The sequence below is a fragment of the Anomaloglossus baeobatrachus genome, chromosome 3 (assembly GCF_048569485.1).
Source record: "Anomaloglossus baeobatrachus isolate aAnoBae1 chromosome 3, aAnoBae1.hap1, whole genome shotgun sequence".
Taxonomy (NCBI): domain Eukaryota; kingdom Metazoa; phylum Chordata; class Amphibia; order Anura; family Aromobatidae; genus Anomaloglossus; species Anomaloglossus baeobatrachus.
In genome coordinates this window covers 20,652,863-20,678,901 of record NC_134355.1, presented here as the reverse complement: position 1 = coordinate 20,678,901, position 26,039 = coordinate 20,652,863, and the positions used below count along the sequence as shown (strand labels likewise).

The following is a 26,039-nucleotide window of genomic DNA, read 5'->3' as shown; positions in this document are numbered from 1 at the left end:
GCTGCTGCTGCCGCGCCACTAGGCCCGCTACCACCGCAACCGGTAGCGGCACCCTGCCTATCCACCCAAGTGGACCGATCTGCAGCCGAAGCCTGTGGCCGCCCTGAACCGCTTCCATGGCAGCTGCCGAAGACCGAACCCGTCAGCGGAGGTATACCGGAGGCACATGTAGTGACCGTGCCTGGTCCCGTACCGACTCCGGCAGCTCGCCCCATGCAGGAGGAGGTGGAGGTCAAGCGGGAGAGGACCCCTGTACCCATCCCCCATGCCTCGGCTGAGGCTGCGCCGGGTCGCCGCTGTGAGGCAACACCCCAGGCCATGACACCGCGGGACCTTCCACCCAGAATGCCGGTAATGGGCAGCATAAAGGAGGTCTCGCGGGGCCCGACCCGCGCGCAGGGGCCCGCAGCAGCCCCTTACTGGGACAGGGAACCGACCCCGCTGGGCCGAGAGATTGCGGAGACCCCGCCGGGCCGAGAGATTGCGGAGAGGGAGAAGAAGAAAGCGGAGCTGGAAGCCCGCACCATCCAGGAGAAGGAGAGCCTCCGCAGAGCCACCTTCCGAGTACGGGGCCCGAGATATGAGGGGCAAGTGAGGAGATTTGATGTCCGTAGGGGATACGGATTCATCTTTGAGCCGGGCCTGGAGGCCGAAGTTTTTGTGACCCGAAGGGACGTGAATGACCACCTGCCGGATGACCACCCGGGCCGCAACCTGCTCCCCGGTGACCTCGTCACCTATACCCGGCACTGCGGGGAGAGGGGTTGGTTTGCCCTGGATGCTAGGCTGAGAGGAGGCCAGGGGCCTCAATCACCAGCACAGCCCCCTCCCCCGGTCTGTGGGGTGGACCTAAAGTGAGGCAACGGTCCTCCATTGCAAGTTGTCCCCGTTGGGACCACCAGTACCGTTAAGTAGTTGAATGATAGGAAAAGTAATCAGCCGAAGATGTGATCTGATTTGCAACCATGATTGAACCGGCCGTTACCGGCAACTAGTCCCCGTAGGGACTGTTTGCACCGTTTGCGTAAGGAACTACTTACGGACACGCCCGAGAACTTGCAGGGCAACCACAAACTTGTGGCATGTAAATAATTGTTGGCATGCATCCGTTACCGCCTCCGGAGAGGCAGATTGGAGGAAGGGCCCGCAGTGGAGTAGGCTGGGGCCCGGCCACCACCTGGACCGGTGGCCATCCTCCGGGGGTCAGGGGTCCCCCATGGACGTGGGTCCCCTGAAAGAGACCGTACCCACTCGGGCAGCTTGGTAATGGACTGGGGCAAGGGGTGCTGCCCACTTCTTAGGGGCAGCATCAGGGCCAGGTTGTTTGGGCGGGAGAGAGCGGAAGCCATTACCGTTGATAAAGTTAACTACCTTTAGTAACGTTAAAGAACGTGCCTCCCGTTAAGGGAAGATTGATAAAATTGCTTGTATTAATGTTTGTGTTTTTTTTTACCTTTTTCAGAAAAAAAAAATATAAAACCGGTGATGGACGGGCAGCCCGCGGACGGTCTGCGTTTAACCAAGGGGGAATGTGGCGCCCTGGACAAGCCAGGACGTCACAGGTACTGCAACAACACACCCCACACCCCGGTTAGACACATCAGTCACACACAAATCCTTGTTGCCTCCCTCCAGGGGCTGATGTCCACACCAGGTGGGGCGGGGCCAGGCGATTGGCCCCACCCACCGAGGAGCTCACAGTCCTGGAGGCGGGAAAGGAAGGGAGTTGAGTTAGGGAGAGTGGAAGTGGAGGAGCGAGAGGTAGTAGTGGAGGAGCAAAAGCAGACTGATGGTGTCCGGGTACGTGGTCCGGGCACTCAAGAGCAAGGTTGGCAGACGGTGGTGACAGTCTGCAGGCGAGGCCGATTGACGCACAACCGTGAGGACCGGGGACGGGCGGTGGCCCGCCGGTACCGAAACGGGGAGCGAAGAGAAGTCAGCACCATTTGGCAGGGCCTACGGACCCCGACCAGGCTTGGAGTCGCTGTTAAACTGGTCAAATCTGTCAGTGACGGGAACCTCCGGGGTTTCTCAGCAGCAAAGACCCGACTGAAGGCAACCGCTCAACCGTGAAGGGAAATGCAGCTACCGGCACAGCTAGAGTTCCCAGGGCCAGAGCCTGCGGGCAAAAAGGGGCTCCTCTGGCAAATACACCGCTGGGGAGCGGGTTACCGGTGGGAAGCCATCGGAGCCGAAAACACATCACAGGTGCAGGGAGAGACAGTCACCGCCAACCTACCGGGAGTGACCACCGCAGCCGGCTGCGGGACCCGTCCATCGAGCCGTTTGATTTATCAGAGACTCCATCTGCGTCATTGGCTGAGTGAGTACTACCGTGCCACCTGGCAGAGCGCTGCCCCCGCGACCCTGCACCTCGCCAAGCCCCGCCATCCACCTTTCAGTCACCATCACCGGGCCCCGGGACCACCAAAATCCCCTACCCACGGAGGTGAGAGAAACATCTCGGCTGCTCCCTGTCAACGCTCCCGGGATCCCCGTACAGAGCAGCGGTGGTGCCCCCAACCTCACCACAAACCGTGGGTGGCACCACGGACTAAATCCCCAAACCAAGCCACCCCTTTCACTCATGGGCGAGGAGCGCCGCTCGAGTCCCCGGATCCAGCCCACCGCTCGAGCCACCGAGCAGCAGCAGCAGCAGCGCTGGACCCGAGCGTTAGTGAGCCCAGCGCCCCGCCGCCTGCGACACATACATACACACACACACACACACACGCACGCACGCATACAGTTTCCCCACAGCCCGCCTCTTTTGAAATGTCCCCACAGCCAGCCCCACATAAATCCCCACAGCCAGCCTCACGTAGGTCACCACAGTAAGCCCCATGTCTCCAGAGTCAACCCTCTTGTCATGTCCTCCATTTAGTAGTAAATGTTAGAAAAACATAAAAGAAAACGCTATACTCACCTAATCCAGACTCCCCGTCCAGCGCAGCTTTGTCTCCTCTTTTATCCTGTATAGCCGGGCCACTGGATGGCGCGATGACGGCACTGCACTGCGCCATCCGACTTCCCCTGCATACACAGTCTCCAGCAGGGCACAGGCCAGAAGTGACCCGCGTTCTGCTGGAGCTCCTGCAGGGGAAGGGAGCTGATTACAGCTGATCACAGCTCCTCCTCCGCGGCTTCTGTCCCGGGCGGTGCTCACAGGAATTGTACTCCCATCTGATGAGAATTCAGATGAGTGCAGGGAAGGAGCGATGGCTGCGGCGCAGAGAGCGAGGGGTGAGCGATGTCACCGACCCCGCTCACCTCCATGACTGCGCCCCGGCCGTCTGTGTGCTGTACAAAGGTGCCAGACGGCCGCAGGCATTCAGCAATATCACTTTTTTTTACCCCCAAAGTGTGCCCCCCTTGAGGAGGCAGAAGCTCATGCCCTAGGCGGGTGCCTACTCTGCCTACCCCTCGTCCCGGCCCTGCTTCCATAAATTGGACAGTAACATTTTGGGTGATATGGCTTTTGGATAAACATTCAGTAATTTGTCATAAATGGTGTTTTGAGATTATTTTGACTATTATTACATTTTGCTTTACAATCAGAAACATCTCAGTGTGACATAATGACAGTGAAAATGGTTATAGGGTGGGGGGGGGGCGCTAATACTTTGCCATATCACTCAACACAAAAATGGCTGATTTCAATATCTTTAACATATGGAAACTTATATATGACTGGTAATTGTGTTCTCAATATCTGTCACAGATGTCACTTGATATTCCGCGGAAGCAATGGAGAGTCGGAATAATTACATTCAGAACTTCTAAAAATGTGATGGAAATCCGCGAAATGTGCAGAGAATTATAACATAAAAAGGCTCAGATTACACGAAGCATTTACTTCTGTAAGGAGAAGACAAGATGATGGGCTGACGGCTTCTAGAGACCCTCGTCATTACCCGAGATGGATGGAGACATAATAGAGGGACCACCGTGGAGCTGGATTTTTAGTTCATGCATGTGGCCACATTACAGATCTATAAAACGTGGCTCATACTTAACCGCCATATTCCTCACTTTTAGAATCTAGACAGATAGCAATGGTTGGAAAATAGGCTTTGCCATGTTCCAGTGCATGTTGTTTTACTGTGATATTGACTTAAGGGGGCTTTACACGCTACGACATCGCTAATGCAAACTCGTTGGGGTCACGGAATTGGTGACGCACATCCGGCTGCATTAGCGATGTTGCTGCGTGTGACACCGATGAGCGATTTTGCATCGTTGCAAAAACGTGCAAAATCGCTCATCGGTGACATGGGGGTCCATTCTCAAATATCGTTACTGCAGCAGTAACGATATAGTTCGTCATTCCTGCGGCAGCAGACATCGCACATTGCCATTATGGAGCCTGCAGATGTGCTGGAGACAGGATACTGTATGCCATGTGTAATGTTCTATTACTGATTGTACGAGATTGATGAACAAGCACCGAACTATTGGAATATAGCTAATCGGTGACAGAATCCACTTGTGTAAATACAGCGTTTCTGTGCAATTGTGCAGGGTTCGCATTGTGTAAAACCGGCCCAGACCATCACCCAAGCACGTCCCACTAACCACAGCCCCGGGCTCAGGACCATCACCCGAGCACGTCCCACTGACCACAGCCCCGGGCTCAGGACCATCACCCGAGCACATCCCACTGACCACAGCCCCGGGCTCAGGACCGTCACCCGAGCACGTCCCAGTGACCACAGCCCCGGGCTCAGGACCGTCACCCGAGCACGTCCCAGTGACCACAGCCCCGGGCTCAGGCCCGTCACCCGAGCACGTCCCAGTGACCACAGCCCCGGGCTCAGCACCGTCAACCGAGCATGTCCTACTGACCACAGCCCCGGGCTCAGGCCCGTCACCCGAGCACGTCCCAGTGACCACAGCCCCGGGCTCAGCACCGTCAACCGAGCATGTCCTACTGACCACAGCCCCGGGCTCAGGACCGTCACCCGAGCACGTCCCAGTGACCACAGCCCCGGGCTCAGGACCGTCACCCGAGCACGTCCCAGTGACCACAGCCCCGGGCTCAGGACCGTCACCCGAGCACGTCCCAGTGACCACAGCCCCGGGCTCAGGACAGTCATCCGAGCACGTCCCAGTGACCACAGCCCCGGGCTCAGGACCGTCACCCGAGCACGTCCCAGTGACCACAGCCCCGGGCTCAGGACAGTCATCCGAGCACGTCCCAGTGACCACAGCCCCGGGCTCAGGACAGTCATCCGAGCACGTCCCAGTGACCACAGCCCCGAGCTCAGGACCGTCACCCGAGCGCGTCCCACTGACCACAGCCCCGGGCTCAGGACCATCACCCGAGCACATCCCAGTGACCACAGCCCCGGGCTCAGGACCATCACCCGAGCACATCCCAGTGACCACAGCCCCGGGCTCAGGACCATCACCCGAGCACATCCCAGTGACCACAGCCCCGGGCTCAGGACCATCACCCGAGCACATCCCACTGACCACAGCCCCAGGCTCAGGACCGTCACCCGAGCGCGTCCCACTGACCACAGCCCCGGGCTCAGGACCGTCACCCGAGCGCGTCCCACTGACCACAGCCCCGGGGGACAACGCCTGTAGGGTATTCATGTGCGATATCAGACATTAAGATTTGTAGATATGAAGCAAAATTAGTATCAGAATTCACATTAATTGGAAAAATTCTAAAGAAAATTCGTAATCTCTCCACAACAGAAGGTGACATTGCTGAATTGAGGGGTCATCAGCAGCTTAATATTTTGTGACACATTTTCAACCTGTGACAAGTCCTCAAACTTCACACTAGACACAATATAGACGACCTCTTGGCTTTATTGTTATAGACCCTCAGCAAGATACAAGCTGCATGTTAAAATGTTAATAAAAATATATATATAATTTTTCATCTTAAACTGTAGAAAGAGTCTCCATCTCCAGCTCTTCCATTATTGGGGAACTTGAGGTTACGGCCCCTGATGGAGACAAAATACAAGATGTCAGCGCCATCGACACCCAGAGGTCCCAACACCAAATTCAGGGCATTTAGGCCTTGAACCCAGAAACACCCAATTTTTTTTTTTTTTTGCACAAAAACTTTTTAGCCATTGTTTACAGGACAAATAATAATTAGTATTATTATTATTATTATTATTATTATTAAAAAAAAGAGATTCTGTACTACCAGTATATGAAAACCCACTTTAAAAAAAAAAAAAAAAAAACACCACAAAAAAAAAAAAAAATAAATAAACCACACCCTCACAAGAAAATAAAAAAACCCTACTCACAATTTAACATCCAAACATGACCTTACATACACCAAAAAAAACCCAGATATCGCATAAAGATGGGAGAGCAGGACACAGGTGACATCACACCACCGCCAATTCCTACCTGGAGGAGGACCCTTCGTTGTCCTCAATCAGATGCATCGCCCCTCCAGTCCTCGCAGTCATCACTCCCGGGCTTAGGATGGTTCTCCAGATCCTTCACACTCATCTCAGCCTCCATGGAAGTCTCATGTTCCAGCATGGCTTCTTCCTCCCTCTTCTCTCTCGGATGTCCCACCGCTGGTCCACATATACCACATTCCTCAGGGTCACCACCATCATGAGATAGCTGTCCACAACTATGACACATCTTCTCGAAAGGACAGTACCCAGAGGGCTGCATCTTCTTGTGGAAGCTCGGCTGACCAGGATACACCAGGAAACCTCTTGTACCTGCGATGGAGAAGTTCGCAGGCGGGTGCTTGATACCGGAGGTATAGGCAGGCTCAAACTTCAGACAGACCCATAGCTTGTACTTCCCGTTAAATATACCAAAGACGTTCTTCTGCTTCACACCGCCACGTACGGAGTCACAGTATCGCTCCAGGTAGGTCATCACCACCTTAATGTCTGCCAAGGGGTTGAACAGGTGCACGATCACAGGTCTCTCCCGCATCCCAAATAGTGGGAAAAACTTAATGTGCTCCAAAACGGACCTCCGCTTGTGGATCTTCAAACAGGCAAGGAAATGAAGGCAGCGGCTCTCCTTGTGGAAGGTGATATCATACACACCCTGCCTGGGAGAGTCCTGCAAGCAGAAGACCTCAGACTTCTCAACTCCAGCCAAACTTTCCAGGATCACACAGACAACATAGGTCAGGCCGATGCAATCTTTTTTTGCAGGGTCTACCAGGAGCCGGACAGTGTTCTTCACCCCAGCCATCTTCATCTCAATACTTCACTGAAGACCAGAGCTCCTCCACTCAGCCATCACTCTTATATAAGGAGTAATGGGTCATTTTAGGGTTAAGTTAACCCTAAAATGACCCATTACTCCCTACATAAGAATGATGGCTGAGTGGAGGAGCTCTGGTCTAAGTGATCACCACACCTGAGATCACACAAGAAATCCACTGGACACCTGACCTGTCAGTGACCCTAGGCTGAGCTCAGACGTCCAGTTTTGGCTTACGACTGTTTCCCATGGTTCTCACGAGTAGCACTCCTACCTGTGATATTATAAGGTGTGTGATTTTTCGCAGAGGTGTCCGTGGAAAATCGCAGAGACATATCCAGTTTGGTTCCAAAGGTCAGATCAAAATCGGCAATGCAAGTCTGAGTCCATGAGAAATTGGATGCCATTGGATGCCAAGTGCAGACCAATTTTCATGGACTTTCGGAAACAAGAAGACGAAGAAAATTTTTTATTTTTTCTCTACAACCAAGAAAAACTGATCAAACTCTGATCAAAATGATTGATCCGTATTTCTTGTACGTGAGAAATCGGACGTTTCGATGAAGCCTTCGGCTACGATCACACTGAGGTTTACTTAAGCAAATCCTCTCCAAAATCCTCCTCAAAAACATTTAGAAAATTATTTTTCTTCATTTCTTTTTTTTTTTGTTTTGTTTGGGGTTTTTTTCTCCCTTTTTTTTTTAATTTAAAAAAAAGCCTGTTGGAAAAAAAAAAAAGTGTATGCCCTTTCTATGAAACGTCTCTTTAGGCCTCTTTCACACGTTCGTGAAAAACCACGCACATTTTTCGCGGACGTGTCAGAGGTGCGTTTTGCTCTCCGTGAGCCGTGTTTATGGGCTACGTGTGTTCTCCGTGTGTTATCCGTGATAACACACGGAGAACAGGAACTTTCTGCTCACCTGCCCCTGGCTTCGCTGTCCGTGGTGCTGATCTCCGGTCTCCGGTCCTCCGACTCCCCGCTGCTGCCGCTTCCGGCCGCAGTGAAGTGAATATGCAATGAGCATAATGAGCGGCGGTCGGCAGCAAATAACAGCAGCGGCAGAGACTGCAGGGCTGGAGAAGGGGAGTAAAGTTTTTTTTTTTTTCTCGCTGACACATGTCTTTTCTCCGGCTCGTGTCACACATGGTCCGTTTACATTACATGTGACACGTTTGCGTTCCGTGTGACACCCGTGATGCCGGAGAGAAAATGGACATGTTGCCGTGAGAAACACACGGACACACGTAAGTACGGAACGGACACACGTTCTGTGCAAAAATACATACGTGTGTCCCAAACCATAGGAATAAATAGGTCTACGTGTGCACGTGTCTCCGGTACGTGAAAAAACTACCAGACACGTACCGGAGACACGTACATGTGAAAGAGGCCTTAGGCCTCTGTCACACATTTGTGCTTCCGGTACGTGTTTGGCAGTTTTTTCACGTACCGGAGACACGGGCACACGTAGACTTATGTATTCCTAATGTATTGGACACACGGAAGTATTCTTGAACGGAACGTGTGTCCGTGAGTTTCTTACTCTGATATGTCTTGTTCTCCAGCATCACGGGTGTCACACGGCCCGCACCCGTACCACACAGATGTAGTGTGGATGCGGTCCCGTGTGACACGCGCCGGAGAAACACATGTCATTATGTTAATAAAATAAATAATTTTATTAAATATAATTGATGTCACGGGCGCTGATCTCCACCGCTCCGCTCGGCCGGAAGCAGCATCAGCGGGGAGTGGGCGGGGCTGGAGCCGAAGATCAGTACCACGGACAGCAGCGAGGACCACGTGAGTATGCAAATTACCGGTTCTCTGTGTGTTATCGCAGATAGCACACGGAGAACACACGTGAACCGCACGTTCTGGAGACACGTACTTACCACACGCAAGGAAAATACGTGTCTCACGGCACATGCGTTATTTTCACGTGAGTGTGGCTGAGACCTTAAGGAAACTTCTCCAAATTAGGCACTGCCCAGTGGAATTTCAGCAAAAAAAATGGGGAAAACTCTTCATAAGGACAGCAAAGTGGATCTCAGAGAAATAAATACACAGAGTTCTCCAAGTGTTTTTGAAACATTTTTAGAGGAGGATTTTGGAGAGTTTCTGGTGCAAATCTCCGTGAGAACCTCTCCAAAATCCTCCTTTAAAAATGTTTCAAAAAAACTAGGAAAACTCTGTGTATTTGTTTCTCTGAGGTCCACTTCGCTGTCCTTATGAAGAGGTTTTTGTAGCTTTCTTTTTTCATGGTGGAAAAAAAATAATGTGCTCACTTGTTTGAGCTGGTTCCTGATGGAATCCGCTCCAAACTGTCTAAAACTCAATAAAAACTCCTCCAAAAAACTTCCCAGAAAAGACGCGTTTCCACTACCAAAGCCCATCATCAGCCAATACTGCTGAGACCTCAGGGTCCTCCAAACCCCCCACACACAGAGTGAAGATCCCCACAGCACACTGCTCAGCATGGGGGACCCTCACTCAGTATGGAGGCCTACACAAACCCCCGACTCAATAGGGGGGCCATCACAGTCCCCCAAAGTTTCTCACACAGTATAATGGTTACCACCAGCCCCCCATCAATCTGAGGCCCCCCCCCAAATACTGTGTGGGAAGCACTACTCGCCATCTCCAGTGCGCCGGTCTGTGCAGTGCGAGTACAGAGGCTCCACTATACAGGTACTATGTAGTGACATCATCCCGCCTACAGTGCTCAGAGTCTTTTAGGCACAGGCGTCCCCTGACTTACGGGCCCAAGGCTGTATACCCCTGTCCCCCAAACTACCTAGTGGAGGCTGGAAAAAAGTGTGCAAATAAAGGAGTTTTCCCCAAAACAAGTTATACTTATATCCCTAGGATGGGAGATTTTCTGACACCTGTGTGTGCAGCCCCATCCTGGAGAATCACAGACATCCCGTGACTCACAGGTCCAATAGTGGCCACGTGGGCTGCCTGTATGGACTGTATGCCCCTGTCCCCACACCCCCTAGTGGAGGCTGCAAAAAAAGTGTGCAAATTAAAGGGGTTTACCAAAAACAAGTTATACTTATATCCATAGGATGGGAGAATTTTCTGGACCCCTGTGTACAGCCCCATCCTGGAGAATCACAGGCATCCCATAACTCACAGGTCTAATATTGGTTATGTGGGCTGCCTGAATGGACTGTATGCCCCTGTCCCCACACCCCCTAGTGGAGGCTGCCAAAAAAGTGTGCAAATTAAAGGGGTTTACCAAAAACAAGTTATACTTATATCCATAGGATGGGAGAATTTTCTGGACCCCTGTGTACAGCCCCATCCCGGAGAATCACAGGCATCCCATAACTCACAGGTCTAATATTGGTTATGTGGGCTGCCTGAATGGACTGTATCCCCTGTCCCCACACCCCCTAGTGGAGGCTGCAAAAAAGTGTGCAAATTAAAGGGGTTTCCCAAAAACACGTTATACTTATATCCATAGGATGGGAGAATTTTCTGGGACCCCTGTTTACAGCCCCATCCCGGAAAATCGCAGGCATCCCATGACTCACAGGTCTAATGTTGGCTATGTGGGCTGCCTGAATGGACTGTACGCCCCTGTCCCCCCACACACCCTAGTGTAGGCTGCAAAAAACTGCAAAAGAAAAGGTTTCTCCTAAAAACAAGGAGAATTTTCTGGACCCCTGTGTGCAGCCCCATCCTGGAGAATCACAGGCATCCCATAACTCACAGGTCTAATATTGGCTATGTGGGCTGCCTGAATGGACTGTACGCCCCTGTCCCCCACACACCCAAGTGTAGGCTGCAAAAAACTGCAACTGAAAAGGTTTCTCCTAAAAACAAGGAGAATTTTCTGGGACACCTGTGTGCAGCCCCATCCTGGGCGGAGTAGTGGTGCACATACACAGCATCCACTTGGATTGGGCCTGGGCTCCGGGGGGTTCCATATGGCAGTTGATAAATGGAGAGGAGGATGAGCACGTGCCCCTCCGCTTCGTCCGGGATGGGCTGGAACGCTGGAGAACATCGTGAGCTGATTCATCATTTTTGGTTTCTTAGACCCTGTGGGGGTTCCTCTATGTTTTGTATCAAATTCTTCAAAATGACGCATGACGTTCATGAATTTTATGCAAAATATCTCTTTATTTTTGCCTTTTTTTGCACTTTTTTATCATAAAATTGAATTGTCTGCTAAAATTATGCAAAATTTGCATAAAAATTAGAGATTTCAAGGCTGCAGAAAATCCCTCTGAGACGGGGTGGGGGCGGTGGAGTGGATTGGCGTAAAGATCTTGCGTTTTTTCTCAAAAAGTCCCATTTCATGAATCGTCAAATGTCATATTTTTCCCAGGATGCATTGCTCTCAAGAAGCCGCTACAACTTTTGCAAAACCCAACCTCTCGGGGCATGCTGGGCTTTGTAGTTTTGCAAAAGTTGCAGAACCCCAGGTTGGAGACGACCATTGTAAAGGCCTCCTGCCATCGGTCTCTCCATACACATAACAGAGGCCTCGGACGTAGCCGCATTTGTCATCCCGGACCCCCCGATATTCCCAAGGACAGATCGATCCTCCTCTGATCATTTTGCAATATATTTTTTATTTTTCAAGAAAAAACAAACTACATTAATAATTAACCCTTCATTATTACGGCTCGGGAGTCTCTATGAGGAGGACGTAGGGGTAAGTTCATGGCGGGCGACTCTGTGGATGGAGGATCTAGGGCTGGTACAGAAGATGTCATAGTCTTCAGGGATTAGCTGGTGACCATCACTCCGGAAACTTCGTCAAGGAACTTTTCCCAGGCGGCTTGGTTGAAGTCTCCGGGATAGTGAGCAGCGAGCACCTCCTGGATGGCGGCACCGAGGAGCTGGAAGAAAGGAGATGGGGGGGTTAGAAGATAGGGAGCGTATGGGTGTCTCCGAGGTCGCCTTTACAGGGGGGTCTGCACCACTGTCAGGACCGGCTCCGAGCTGGAGAACAGTAATGGTCACTACAGGGGATAGACCACGCGGTGCCAAATGTGCGGAGCTGTACCACAAGCAGCCAGTATGATGCAGATCAATAAGGTCACATTGCGACCACCTATGGCACCACAACCACAGCAGTTAATTGCCCCCCTCCTGAAAAAAAACTATAACTAGTTCCATCTCTTTTTAGATTCTTGTCGCGGTCCCCTAGAAGTCTCAATGTGACCTCATTTTCGTGCATTACGCTGCCGTCTGCACACGCTGAGTATTATTTGGTTGCAGAAATTCCTGCATCTCTTGGCAGGAAAAACGCATGTTTTTTGTCTTTTGTTTTTGCTGCGTTTTGGTGCATTTTTTCCTATGTGTTTTTCATGCATTCTGGGGTGCAAAAACACTAAAAACATTGACACGCTGTAGATTTAGGCTCTGTGCGCACGCGGCATGTTTCTGGTGACCACAAAGATGCACGGTTTTGGTTCCAACAAACGCTCCCTCAGCATTCATTTCTTGCCGCGGTTTTTACGCGCGTTATATTTAAGTCAAATCTATTGACTGGGAGAGCTCAAAAACGGAGAAAGAATGGACATTAGGTTATATGCGCACGCTGCGGATTTACCGCAGATTTACCGCAGATTTTACCGCGGATTTGCTGAAGAAAATGTGTCTAAGGTCTTGTGCGCACAAAAAAGTGACTTTTTCTTAAGGAAAAAACGGATCCTCTGAAAGAATCCCGCACCCGGATTTGCCGCAGATTTACTGCGGATTTGCCACAGGTTGGTCCCTGCGGATTTTTACCATTATCTATGGCTAAAACCGCAGGTACCTGCGGAAAAGAAGTGACATGCTCAGTAATTCGGAAAATCCACAGGTAAATCCGCGGGTATAAAAAAAACCAGTGTGCGCACAGCATTTTTTTATACCCATAGGTTTTGCTGGGGAATGACTGCAGCAATGTTAGACACATTTTCTGCAGCAAATCCGCTGCAAATCCACAGCGTGCGCGCATAGCCTAACATTGCTGCAGTCATTCCCCAGCAAATCCTATGGGTTTTAAAAAATGCTATGCGCACACTGCGTTTTTTTATACCCGCGGATTTACCCGCAGAATTAATGAGCATGTCACTTCTTTTCGGCAGGTAGCTGTGGTTTTTGCCATAGATAAATGGTAAAAATCCGCAGAAACCAACCTGCGGAAAATCCACGGCAAAAACGCACCAAACTGCGGTAAAATCACATGCGGATTTTGTTGCGGTTTTGGTGCGTTTTTTATCGCAGGTGCGGGATTCCTTCAGAGGGTCCATTTTTTCCTTAAGAAAAAGTCACTTTCTAGTGCGCACATGCCCTTATGGTCACCACAAAGACGCACCCAATAAAAGCCGCAACGTGCGGACAGAAAAAATGAAATCTCATAGACTTTGCTGGGGAATGCAATGCATGTAGCTTTGGGACTAAAACTGCACCCGAGAAACACGTCAGAAAATGCAGCAAAGAACGCAGAGTGCGCACAAGGCCTTATTTCTGCACCAAATCTGCAAGAAAAAAACCCCTCAACATGTGCACAACTCTCCAGGATTCTTATTGATTTTGCTGGCATAAGGATTTGCACTCAAAACACAACAAAATGCATTAAACACGCACAGTGTGCACAGGGTCTAATAAGTAACTGCTGTTTTTATGTTATAAATCAATAGTGGACACGGAAATAAGAAACTCTGCAACATCTTATCAGGGAAATTGTCTTCTTTCTCCTCCTGGAGTAACCGCACATCTCTATTCAGGCATATTCACTAAAGACAGGGAGGCAGGAGATGACAGTTGGCTCATCTCTATTCAGGCATATTCACTAAAGACAGGGAGGCAGGAGATGGCAGTTGGCTCATCTCTATTCAGGCATATTCACTAAAGACAGGGAGGCAGGAGATGGCAGTTGGCTCATCTCTATTCAGGCATATTCACTAAAGACAGGGAGGCAGGAGATGGCAGTTGGCTCATCTCTATTCAGGCATATTCACTAAAGACAGGGAGGCAGGAGATGGCAGTTGGCTCATCTCTATTCAGGCATATTCACTAAAGACAGGGAGGCAGGAGATGACAGTTGGCTCATCTCTATTCAGGCATATTCACTAAAGACAGGGAGGCAGGAGATGGCAGTTGGCTCATCTCTATTCAGGCATATTCACTAAAGACAGGGAGGCAGGAGATGGCAGTTGGCTCATCTCTATTCAGGCATATTCACTAAAGACAGGGAGGCAGGAGATGGCAGTTGGCTCATCTCTATTCAGGCATATTCACTAAAGACAGGGAGGCAGGAGATGGCAGTTGGCTCATCTCTATTCAGGCATATTCACTAAAGACAAGGAGGCAGGAGATGACAGTTGGCTCATCTCTATTCAGGCATATTCACTAAAGACAGGGAGGCAGGAGATGGCAGTTGGCTCATCTCTATTCAGGCATATTCACTAAAGACAGGGAGGCAGGAGATGACAGTTGGCTCATCTCTATTCAGGCATATTCACTAAAGACAAGGAGGCAGGAGATGACAGTTGGCTCATCTCTATTCAGGCATATTCACTAAAGACAAGGAGGCAGGAGATGACAGTTGGCTCATCTCTATTCAGGCATATTCACTAAAGACAGGGAGGCAGGAGATGGCAGTTGGCTCATCTCTATTCAGGCATATTCACTAAAGACAAGGAGGCAGGAGATGACAGTTGGCTCATCTCTATTCAGGCATATTCACTAAAGACAGGGAGGCAGGAGATGGCAGTTGGCTCATCTCTATTCAGGCATATTCACTAAAGACAGGGAGGCAGGAGATGGCAGTTGGCTCATCTCTATTCAGGCATATTCACTAAAGACAGGGAGGCAGGAGATGGCAGTTGGCTCATCTCTATTCAGGCATATTCACTAAAGACAGGGAGGCAGGAGATGGCAGTTGGCTCATCTCTATTCAGGCATATTCACTAAAGACAGGGAGGCAGGAGATGACAGTTGGTGCCTCTAAGCTTCTATGAAGGGAGGAGGAGGTAGAGGCGACAGACGTCTGCTGCAAAGGTCCACTAAAACGACAGAATTCTCCATAGAACTTTATAAGCACCAACCGCCATTCCCTGTCTCATTAATGATCTGTATTCACTGAAGACACATTTTATTGGTGAATTGAGGGTTTTGAGAAGGAAAGATCAGTCCCGAGAAAGAAGCCGATGTCTCTTATAAGATTTATTACAGAGCTTCTTCTTCTCACATATATTATTGATCTATGGGGTGGGGGGGGATGGGGGGGAGGCGACATCTGTTACTCTTTAGGCTATGTGTCCACGCTGCGGAAAATGCGCGGATTTTGCCACGGATTTCTCGCGGAAAAGCCGCGGATTTCCCGAAAATCTGCAGCAGCGGCACTTCCCAGCCATTTCTATGGCATTTTGGAAATGCTGTGCCCACGCTGCGGATTTTTCCGCAGCGGATTTCGTGCGGATTTTGATCCGGAAAAATCTGCAACATGTCAATTATTGTTGTGGATTTTCATCCGGATTTTGGCTTTAAAATTGGGAAAAAAAAAAAAATCCGCATCAAAATCCGCGGCAATTCCGCGGTAAATCCGCGGCAAATCCGCACCTTTGAAAAGGTGCGGATTTTGCGGGAAAGCTGCGGATTTTGATGCAGAAAAATCCGCAGCTACATTCTCTCGTGGACACATAGCCTTACAAGGGAATTCATTCACATGGGAGACATTGATGCCGCCGGCCATCTCCAACCACCACTCATTTCCAGAATCAGAACCTTTTGCTCCGACATTCCTCAATCCTTGGGGTTCCCCTTTATCACAGTGGACATTTCTGTAGGTCATTATGGCCCCCAATCTAACACTCATCAGCTGTTTCGGAACTACAACTGCCAGCATGCCCTGATAGATTTCAGTCATCGGAGAACCCTGGCAGAGCAATCTTTGCAACAGCTGGAACAGCACAGGATGTAGAATACAGATACAATGTGACAATCTTGTCTTCTCTTTTTTCCCCCATGTTTGCTGTTTGGTCTGGAGATTGTTACATTTACTGTTTGTTACTTCCCTCCCTCTGTAACTATGAAGGCACCGAGATCTGCATCGGGGCTGTGTACACAAAACGGGAGCAGATTTTCTTGATAAAGATTATATATCAAGTTGCTTCGTTATTTTTGTACACTGAAGCAATAAAATAATGTGTTGTAAAAATGTACACCCCCTATAAATATAATCTGTCAACAATTTTATGGCACCTAATCTGAGAGCAGCATATTATAGGGGCAGAGACCCTGATTCCAGTGATGTGTCACTTACTGAGCTGTTTCCTGTAGTTTTGATAAAATCAGTGTTTTATCAGCTGGAGATTATCACTAGAGGTCTAGTAAACCAGCTGCCATGTAGTTCTCCATATTCATGAGCTCTGTATAACACTACAAGACCCGGGCGTTGTTGGAAAGGGTGATCTGACATTTAAACTTTTATTTTTAGCCTCTGTATAACTCCTCCACCACTGATTAGCAACTTTCTGCCTATGCACTGTGTACACCCAATGCTGCCAATCAGTGGTATGGGCGGAGTTATACAGGGGTCAGCATTCAGAGAACTGAGAGATCTGCAGAAGATGAACAGTGATTTTATCAAATCTACAACAAGTAGCCTAGTAAGTGACACATCACTGGAATCAGGGTCTCGGCCCCTACAATATGCTGCTCTCAGATTACATTACAAAAGACTCCCTTTAAGGAGATATATTTTGTAATACATTATTGATATTATGAAATGCAATAATGCAATCTGTAAGTTTATCGGGTTGTGACAACCAAAGATAATTCCTGATCACATGGCGCGTCCTGCCCTTCTGGATATGTCAGACCTGCACTCAGGTGAGCACACAATGTATCCTGCATCCTCAGGTGAACACAGGGCACGTCCTGCACTCAGGTGAACACAGGGCACGTCCTGCACTCAGGTGAACACAGGGCACGTCCTGCACTCAGGTGAACACAGGGCACATCCTGCACTCAGGTGAACACGGGGCACGTCCTGCACTCAGGTGAACACGGGGCACGTCCTGCACTCAGGTGAACACAGGGCACGTCCTGCACTCAGGTGAACACAGGGCACGTCCTGCACTCAGGTGAACACAGGGCACATCCTGCACTCAGGTGAACACAGGGCACATCCTGCACTCAGGTGAACACAGGGCACGTCCTGCACTCAGGTGAACACAGGGCACGTCCTGCACTCAGGTGAACACAGGGCACGTCCTGCACTCAGGTGAACACAGGGCACGTCCTGCACTCAGGTGAACACAGGGCACGTCCTGCACTCAGGTGAACACAGGGCACATTCTGCACTCAGGTGAACACACGGCACGTCCTGCACTCAGGTGAACACGGGGCACGTCCTGCACTCAGGTGAACACGGGGCACGTCCTGCACTCAGGTGAACACAGGGCACGTCCTGCACTCAGGTGAACACAGGGCACGTCCTGCACTCAGGTGAACACAGGGCACGTCCTGCACTCAGGTGAACACAGGGCACGTCCTGCACTCAGGTGAACACAGGGCACGTCCTGCACTCAGGTGAACACGGGGCACGTCCTGCACTCAGGTGCACACGGGGCACGTCCTGCACTCAGGTGAACACGGGGCACGTCCTGCACTCAGGTGAACACAGGGCACGTCCTGCACTCAGGTGAACACCGGTACGTCCTGCACTCAGGTGAACACAGGGCACGTCCTGCACTCAGGTGAACACAGGGCACGTCCTGCACTCAGGTGAACACCGGTACGTCCTGCACTCAGGTGAACACAGGGCACGTCCTGCACTCAGGTGAACACAGGGCACGTCCTGCACTCAGGTGAACACAGGGCACATTCTGCACTCAGGTGAACACACGGCACGTCCTGCACTCAGGTGAACACCGGTACGTCCTGCACTCAGGTGAACACACGGCACGTCCTGCACTCAGGTGAACACCGGTACGTCCTGCACTCAGGGGAACACACGGCACGTCCTGCACTCAGGTGAACACCGGTACGTCCTGCACTCAGGTGAACACACGGCACGTCCTGCACTCAGGTGAACACACGGCACGTCCTGCACTCAGGTGAACACACGGCACGTCCTGCACTCAGGTGAACACCGGTACGTCCTGCACTCAGGTGAACACACGGCACGTCCTGCACTCAGGTGAACACACGGCACGTCCTGCACTCAGGTGAACACACGGCACGTCCTGCACTCAGGTGAACACAGGGCACGTCCTGCACTCAGGTGAACACAGGGCACGTCCTGCACTCAGGTGAACACAGGGCACGTTCTGCACTCAGGTGAACACACGGCACATCCTGCACTCAGGTGAACACCGGTACGTCCTGCACTCAGGTGAACACACGGCACGTCCTGCACTCAGGTGAACACCGGTACGTCCTGCACTCAGGTGAACACACGGCACGTCCTGCACTCAGGTGAACACCGGTACGTCCTGCACTCAGGTGAACACACGGCACGTCCTGCACTCAGGTGAACACACGGCACGTCCTGCACTCAGGTGAACACACGGCACGTCCTGCACTCAGGTGAACACCGGTACGTCCTGCACTCAGGTGAACACACGGCACGTCCTGCACTCAGGTGAACACACGGCACGTCCTGCACTCAGGTGAACACACGGCACGTCCTGCACTCAGGTGAACACAGGGCACGTCCTGCACTCAGGTGAACACAGGGCACGTCCTGCACTCAGGTGAACACGGGGCACGTCCTGCACTCAGGTGAACACGGGGCACGTCCTGCACTCAGGTGAACACAGGGCACGTCCTGCACTCAGGTGAACACAGGGCACGTCCTGCACTCAGGTGAACACAGGGCACATCCTGCACTCAGGTGAACACAGGGCACATCCTGCACTCAGGTGAACACAGGGCACGTCCTGCACTCAGGTGAACACAGGGCACGTCCTGCACTCAGGTGAACACAGGGCACGTCCTGCACTCAGGTGAACACAGGGCACGTCCTGCACTCAGGTGAACACAGGGCACGTCCTGCACTCAGGTGAACACAGGGCACATTCTGCACTCAGGTGAACACACGGCACGTCCTGCACTCAGGTGAACACGGGGCACGTCCTGCACTCAGGTGAACACGGGGCACGTCCTGCACTCAGGTGAACACAGGGCACGTCCTGCACTCAGGTGAACACAGGGCACGTCCTGCACTCAGGTGAACACAGGGCACGTCCTGCACTCAGGTGAACACAGGGCACGTCCTGCACTCAGGTGAACACAGGGCACGTCCTGCACTCAGGTGAACACGGGGCACGTCCTGCACTCAGGTGCACACGGGGCACGTCCTGCACTCAGGTGAACACGGGGCACGTCCTGCACTCAGGTGAACACAGGGCACGTCCTGCACTCAGGTGAACACCGGTACGTCCTGCACTCAGGTGAACACAGGGCACGTCCTGCACTCAGGTGAACACAGGGCACGTCCTGCACTCAGGTGAACACCGGTACGTCCTGCACTCAGGTGAACACAGGGCACGTCCTGCACTCAGGTGAACACAGGGCACGTCCTGCACTCAGGTGAACACAGGGCACATTCTGCACTCAGGTGAACACACGGCACGTCCTGCACTCAGGTGAACACCGGTACGTCCTGCACTCAGGTGAACACACGGCACGTCCTGCACTCAGGTGAACACCGGTACGTCCTGCACTCAGGGGAACACACGGCACGTCCTGCACTCAGGTGAACACCGGTACGTCCTGCACTCAGGTGAACACACGGCACGTCCTGCACTCAGGTGAACACACGGCACGTCCTGCACTCAGGTGAACACACGGCACGTCCTGCACTCAGGTGAACACCGGTACGTCCTGCACTCAGGTGAACACACGGCACGTCCTGCACTCAGGTGAACACACGGCACGTCCTGCACTCAGGTGAACACACGGCACGTCCTGCACTCAGGTGAACACAGGGCACGTCCTGCACTCAGGTGAACACAGGGCACGTCCTGCACTCAGGTGAACACAGGGCACGTTCTGCACTCAGGTGAACACACGGCACATCCTGCACTCAGGTGAACACCGGTACGTCCTGCACTCAGGTGAACACACGGCACGTCCTGCACTCAGGTGAACACCGGTACGTCCTGCACTCAGGTGAACACACGGCACGTCCTGCACTCAGGTGAACACCGGTACGTCCTGCACTCAGGTGAACACACGGCACGTCCTGCACTCAGGTGAACACACGGCACGTCCTGCACTCAGGTGAACACACGGCACGTCCTGCACTCAGGTGAACACCGGTACGTCCTGCACTCAGGTGAACACACGGCACGTCCTGCACTCAGGTGAACACACGGCACGTCCTGCACTCAGGTGAACACACGGCACGTCCTGCACTCAGGTGAACACAGGGCACGTCCTGCACTCAGGTGAACACAGGGCACGTCCTGCACTCAGGTGAACACCGGTACGTCCTGCACTCAGGTGTGAACACGGGGCACGTCCTGCACTGAGGTGTGAACACATGGCACGTCCTGCACTCAGGTGTGAACACGGGGCACGTCCTGCACTCAGGTGTGAACACGGGGCACGTCCTGCACTCAGGTGAACACACGGCACGTCCTGCACTCAGGTGAACACAGCGCACGTCCTGCACTCAGGTGAACACACGGCACGTCCTGCACTCAGGTGAACACAGGGCACGTCCTGCACTCAGGTGAACACAGGGCACATTCTGCACTCAGGTGAACACCGGTACGTCCTGCACTCAGGTGAACACGGGGCACGTCCTGCACTCAGGTGTGAACACGGGGCACGTCCTGCACTCAGCTGAGCACACAGTATATCCTGTCCTCCTGCACTCAGCTGAGCACACAGTATATCCTGTCCTCCTGCACTCAGGTGAGCACGCGGCGGAGCACTCACCTTCATGTGACCTCCGCTGACCTTCAGCTTGTTGGTGTGGAGGTCTTGGTACTTGGACAGACTGTCCAGATTTTTGGAGGCTTCTCCGAGAGCATTGAAAATCTTCCCTCCGTGGGTTAAGAGATCCTGAGAACCAGGAGTCAGGTCAAAGCGGCCGAAGAAGGACTTGGCATCTGGGTGAGTCTCGAAAAGCCTGTGAAGAACGAAGAAAAGAATTACTGTACACATGGAAGGGTTAATAATCAGTGACTCATGAGAGACAAATACAGAAATCAATAAATGAACACGACTGTATTCTCTCAGTCTGTGGTATTATCTGAATTATATCAGACTCTGCATTACTATCTCACCCTGCTTTATTATATCAGACTCTGCATTACTGTCTCACCCTGCCATATTATATCAGACTCTGCATTACTGTCTCACCCTGCCGTATTATGTCAGACTCTGCATTACTATCTCACCCTGCCGTATTATGTCAGACTCTGCATTACTGTCTCACCCTGCCGTATTATGTCAGACTCTGCATTACTATCTCACCCTGCCGTATTATATCAGACTCTGCATTACTGTCTCACCCTGCCGTATTATGTCAGACTCTGCCCTATTATCTCACCCTGCCGTATTATATCAGACTCTGCATTACTGTCTCACCCTGCCGTATTATATCAGACTCTGCATTACTATCTCACCCTGCCGTATTATGTCAGACTCTGCATTACTATCTCACCCTGCCGTATTATATCAGACTCTGCATTACTGTCTCACCCTGCCGTATTATGTCAGACTCTGCCCTATTATCTCACCCTGCCGTATTATATCAGACTCTGCATTACTGTCTCACCCTGCTTTATTATGTCAGACTCTGCCCTATTATCTCACCCTGCTTTATTATATGAGACTCTAACTTATTATAGTATCTTACCCTGTTTTATATCAAACTCTCCCCATGAAAAACTTATTATATCAGACTCTGCCTTATTATCTCACCTTACTGTATTATATCAGATATCTCACCCTGCTATACTGTATCAGACTCTGCCTTATTTTCTCCCCCTGTTGTATTATATAGACTCTGCTTCATTATCTCAGCCTTCTGTATTATCAGACTCTGCTTATTATCTCACCTTGCTATATTATATTAGACTCTGCTTTATTATCTCAGCCTTCTGTATTATCAGACTCTGCTTATTATCTCAGCTTGTTGTATTATATCACACCCTGCCCTATTATCTCACCTTGCTATATTATATTAGACTCTGCTTTATTATCTCATGTTGCTATATTATATCAGACTCTGCCTTATCTTACACCACTTTATGATGTCAGACTCTGCCTTATTATTGTACCATGCTTTATTATATCATACCCTCTGTTTTATATTAGACTCTGCCTTATTATCTCACCCTGTTGTATTATATAGACTCTGCTCCATTATCTCAGCCTTCTCTATAGTCAGACTCTGCCCTATTATCTCACCCTGTTGTATTATATAGACTCTGCTCCATTATCTCAGCCTTCTCTATAGTCAGACTCTGCCGTATTATCTCATCCTGTTGTATTCTATAGACTCTGCTCCATTATCTCAGCCTTCTGTATTGTCAAACTCTGCCGTATTATCTCACCCTGTTGTATTCTATAGACTCTGCTCCATTATCTCACCATGTTGTATTCTTTAGACTCTGCTTCATTATCTCAGCCTTCTCTATAGTCAGACTCTGCCCTATTATCTCAGCTTAGATTAGATCAGACTCTGTCTTCTTATTTCAGAGCTTTGACATTTTATATAAATTGTCTTAGAATTTTAATGACCAAGTTCTATCTCAGACCCGGCATAAACTGACCATAAATATTTGTCAAACTGTGAGATAATAACTCCGCGACTTCAGAAAATATCTAAAAAAGAAAAGTGCATCCTCCACATTTTCAAGACCCTCAAAAATACCAAACCCTCAAAAAGACACTGAAGAATCCCCCGTCTTCCTCCGCACGGCGCACCGCCCTCATCATCACACTCTATTGTGGGCAATGTAGGAAGAACCTGGTGATGAGGAAGACACCGCCATAGTCCTGGGGTACAGGTGGTCAGTTACCTGCTCATGGACTCGGACCCCAGTTTGCTGGCGTCGGGTGCGATTTTCTCCCATAGGGATGAGATGGAGGCCTTCTCGCTGTCGGACAGTCCCATGGTGGCTCTTGGCAGTGGCTAAGACGTGTGCTGCCTCCTCGGAGGTGGAGGGCTCCTTATATAGTCCGGGGGGCTCATTCTATGTCAATGTATAGTGAGGGTCACATGGAGGGGATCAGTGAAATCCCTGTAATCTGGTCTGGACTGGAGCCGGAGTCCCTCACTTTTCGGAGGGGGGTGAGCGCTGGATCCATGCTCGGAGTTACCTACAGACATTATTTTTAATTGGTCACAAGTTGTAAGTAGCTGAAATCTGACGCCGGCAGCTGCCTGGAATGTAAAGCACGTAACGCTCATTTCCATCCATTCTTATATCACAAATGACCCCTAATCTGCCTTATCGCCATGTGAGAACGCGCGGCCCACCACGTACACGGCCGTCCGCAGAGGGCGCAGAGGGCAGCTGAAGGGCAGCAGCAGCATGGGCATATATACTACTGCGCGGCTCCGTATATAGCTCGTACACATATAAGTGTGTAGATATTTATATATAGGTCATTTACTGGAAAGCAATTATGTTTCAAATTAGACCAATATTGTTTCAAAACATCCTTATTTTGCTGCAATTTCAAAAACATTTTTGAAAAAACTTGTTACAGTATCCGGCTGTGAGCGAGCGACGGACGACATCGGCTGGAGGCGAGCGACGGATGTGACGAGATTGAGGGCGCCACGTGAGCCCCCGCTGTTCCCTGTACACCGCCCCCATAGCACGGAGTATCGGAGGCGGGCGCTTGAAAAAGGAGAATTTTGACCACCAAACAAGTCATTCAAGATAAAAAATAAAATTTATTGGAGTCCAATTAAAGTTAGTGGCAGAATGTCCGATACCACGGCACAGAGCATGAAATCAGAACAATATGGCTACGGATTTCTGATGTAGCATGGTCCTTAGTCACTGCCACACACCGAAAACGCGTCAAAAACGCATCAAGAATACCCCAAAGATATTAACAACTCACCGGAAACAAGTAAAAAATGCATCAACCATGCACCGAAAATGCATCAACCATGCACCGAAAATGCATCAACTATGCACCGAAAATGCATCAACCATGTCCCCAAAACACATCCACCATGCACGAAAAAGGCATCCACCATGCACTGAAAACGCATCAACAATACCCCGAAAATGCATCCACTATGCACCAAAAATGCGTCAACAATGCCCTGAAAACGCATCAGCCATGTCCTGAAAATTCATAATCCATGCCCTGAAAACACGTCAACCATACCCCAAAAATACATCAACCATGCCCCAAAAACGCATCAATCATACCCCGAAAACGCATGCACCCTGAACCAAAAATGCATCCACAATGCACCAAAAACGCGTCAACAATGTCCCGAAAACGCGTCAACCATGTCCCGAAAATGCATCAACTATGCCCCAAAAATGTATCAGCCATGCCCTGAAAACACATCAACACATGCAACAAAAGCACATCAAAGATGTATCATCCATGCACCAGAAACAAGTCAAAAACGCATCAACAATGCATCAAAGATACGTAAAAAAATGAATCAACAATGCTTTGAAAAAGAGTCAAAAACGCATCAACAACACATTGAAAACGCATCAACCATGCGCTGAAAACAAGTAAAAAATGCATCAACCACGCACCAAAAAGTGTCAAAAACGCATCGAAAATTTGTAAAAAATGTGCGTTTTTGCTGCTGCGTTTCTCCTGTCAAGAGATGCAGAAATGGTGCAAATTCCTGCACCAAATACTTAATGTGTGTACACAGCCTTAAGGATTTGTTGAATCAATGGGCTCGCCGTGTTCTCCCTCCATGGTGTGTATGACCTTGAAGACCTTGCACAATTTAGTGCAGGTCAGAGCTGCGCACATCAACCACATAATTATTATATTAAACGTTTATTAAAGTGGTTACAAATTGCAATAACAGTTATAAAAATCAAACAACGCACAAGTGACGGCACTATTCTGCACAGCATGGCGCCTTGTAACAACAACCTCTAATCTCTGTGCACGTGCGAGGCACTTTCATCGTGTTTATTAAATTTAGCAGCTTTTAAAAAAAAAGATAAAAAAAATGCAGAAAATCAAAATGACACTTTTTACAGTACAAATGTCTGAGAGACGCAAGTGTCTGTATCCAAAATATCAATTATTGCTAGAGAAAAAAATAATGAAAAACATCAGATAATAAAGCTAACCTGCCTGCTGACGGTTTCCAATAGATTTTTGATCATGTAATAAAACAATAAATAAAAAATTAAGTGAAATAAAAAAAAGAGAAATATGAGAAGGAGGCGGGTTCGTGTCATTCATTCTGCGGTCAGGGCTCCGCGTCACAATAAGGAGTAGTGATGAGCGAGTACTAAAAAGCTCGGGTGCTCGAAGCTCGGGCCGAGCATCCCAAGATACTCGTGTACTCGGGCCGAGCAACGAGCCCAATGTTATCCTATGGGAGACCCGAGTATTTTTGTGAAATGACCCCCCGGCAGCATGGAGAAACCCTAAAAATGTCACAAAAGTCTCAGAAGAGTGCTCAAATGACATGGCAACAGCATGGGGAAGACCCCTTGAAGCATTTATCACTGAAAAGTCACAGCTGTGAACAATTTTGTCCGCGTTTTACGCCATTTTTACGGACTCACCAGAAAACCTTCCAAAATGACCCCAAAATGATTTTTCATGGCGGAAATGTTAAGGGCACATACCCAATAGTGAGATAGAGCTGGTGTATGTTACTTTTTGA

General features: G+C 50.1%; 1 protein-coding gene across 2 annotated transcripts in view; it reads right to left on the bottom strand.

The window, feature by feature from the left end:
* Positions 1 to 11,847: 11,847 nt before the first annotated feature.
* The window catches only part of LOC142295922 (hemoglobin heart muscle subunit alpha-type-like), a 72,901-nt gene continuing 58,709 nt past the window's right edge, over positions 11,848 to 26,039 (bottom strand). The window contains exons 1-3 of one of the 2 annotated variants that reach the window (XM_075339044.1): positions 23,218 to 23,434; positions 21,125 to 21,317; positions 11,848 to 12,075 (exon numbers count right to left, since the gene is read on the bottom strand). In XM_075339044.1, the coding sequence (XP_075195159.1) occupies positions 11,962 to 12,075; positions 21,125 to 21,317; positions 23,218 to 23,312 (402 nt within the window). In that variant the 5' untranslated portion in view covers positions 23,313 to 23,434 and the 3' untranslated portion in view covers positions 11,848 to 11,961. Of the gene's footprint in view, positions 12,076 to 21,124; positions 21,318 to 23,217; positions 23,435 to 26,039 lie in introns of those variants that run through there. The other variant, XM_075339045.1, reaches the window with a different exon arrangement.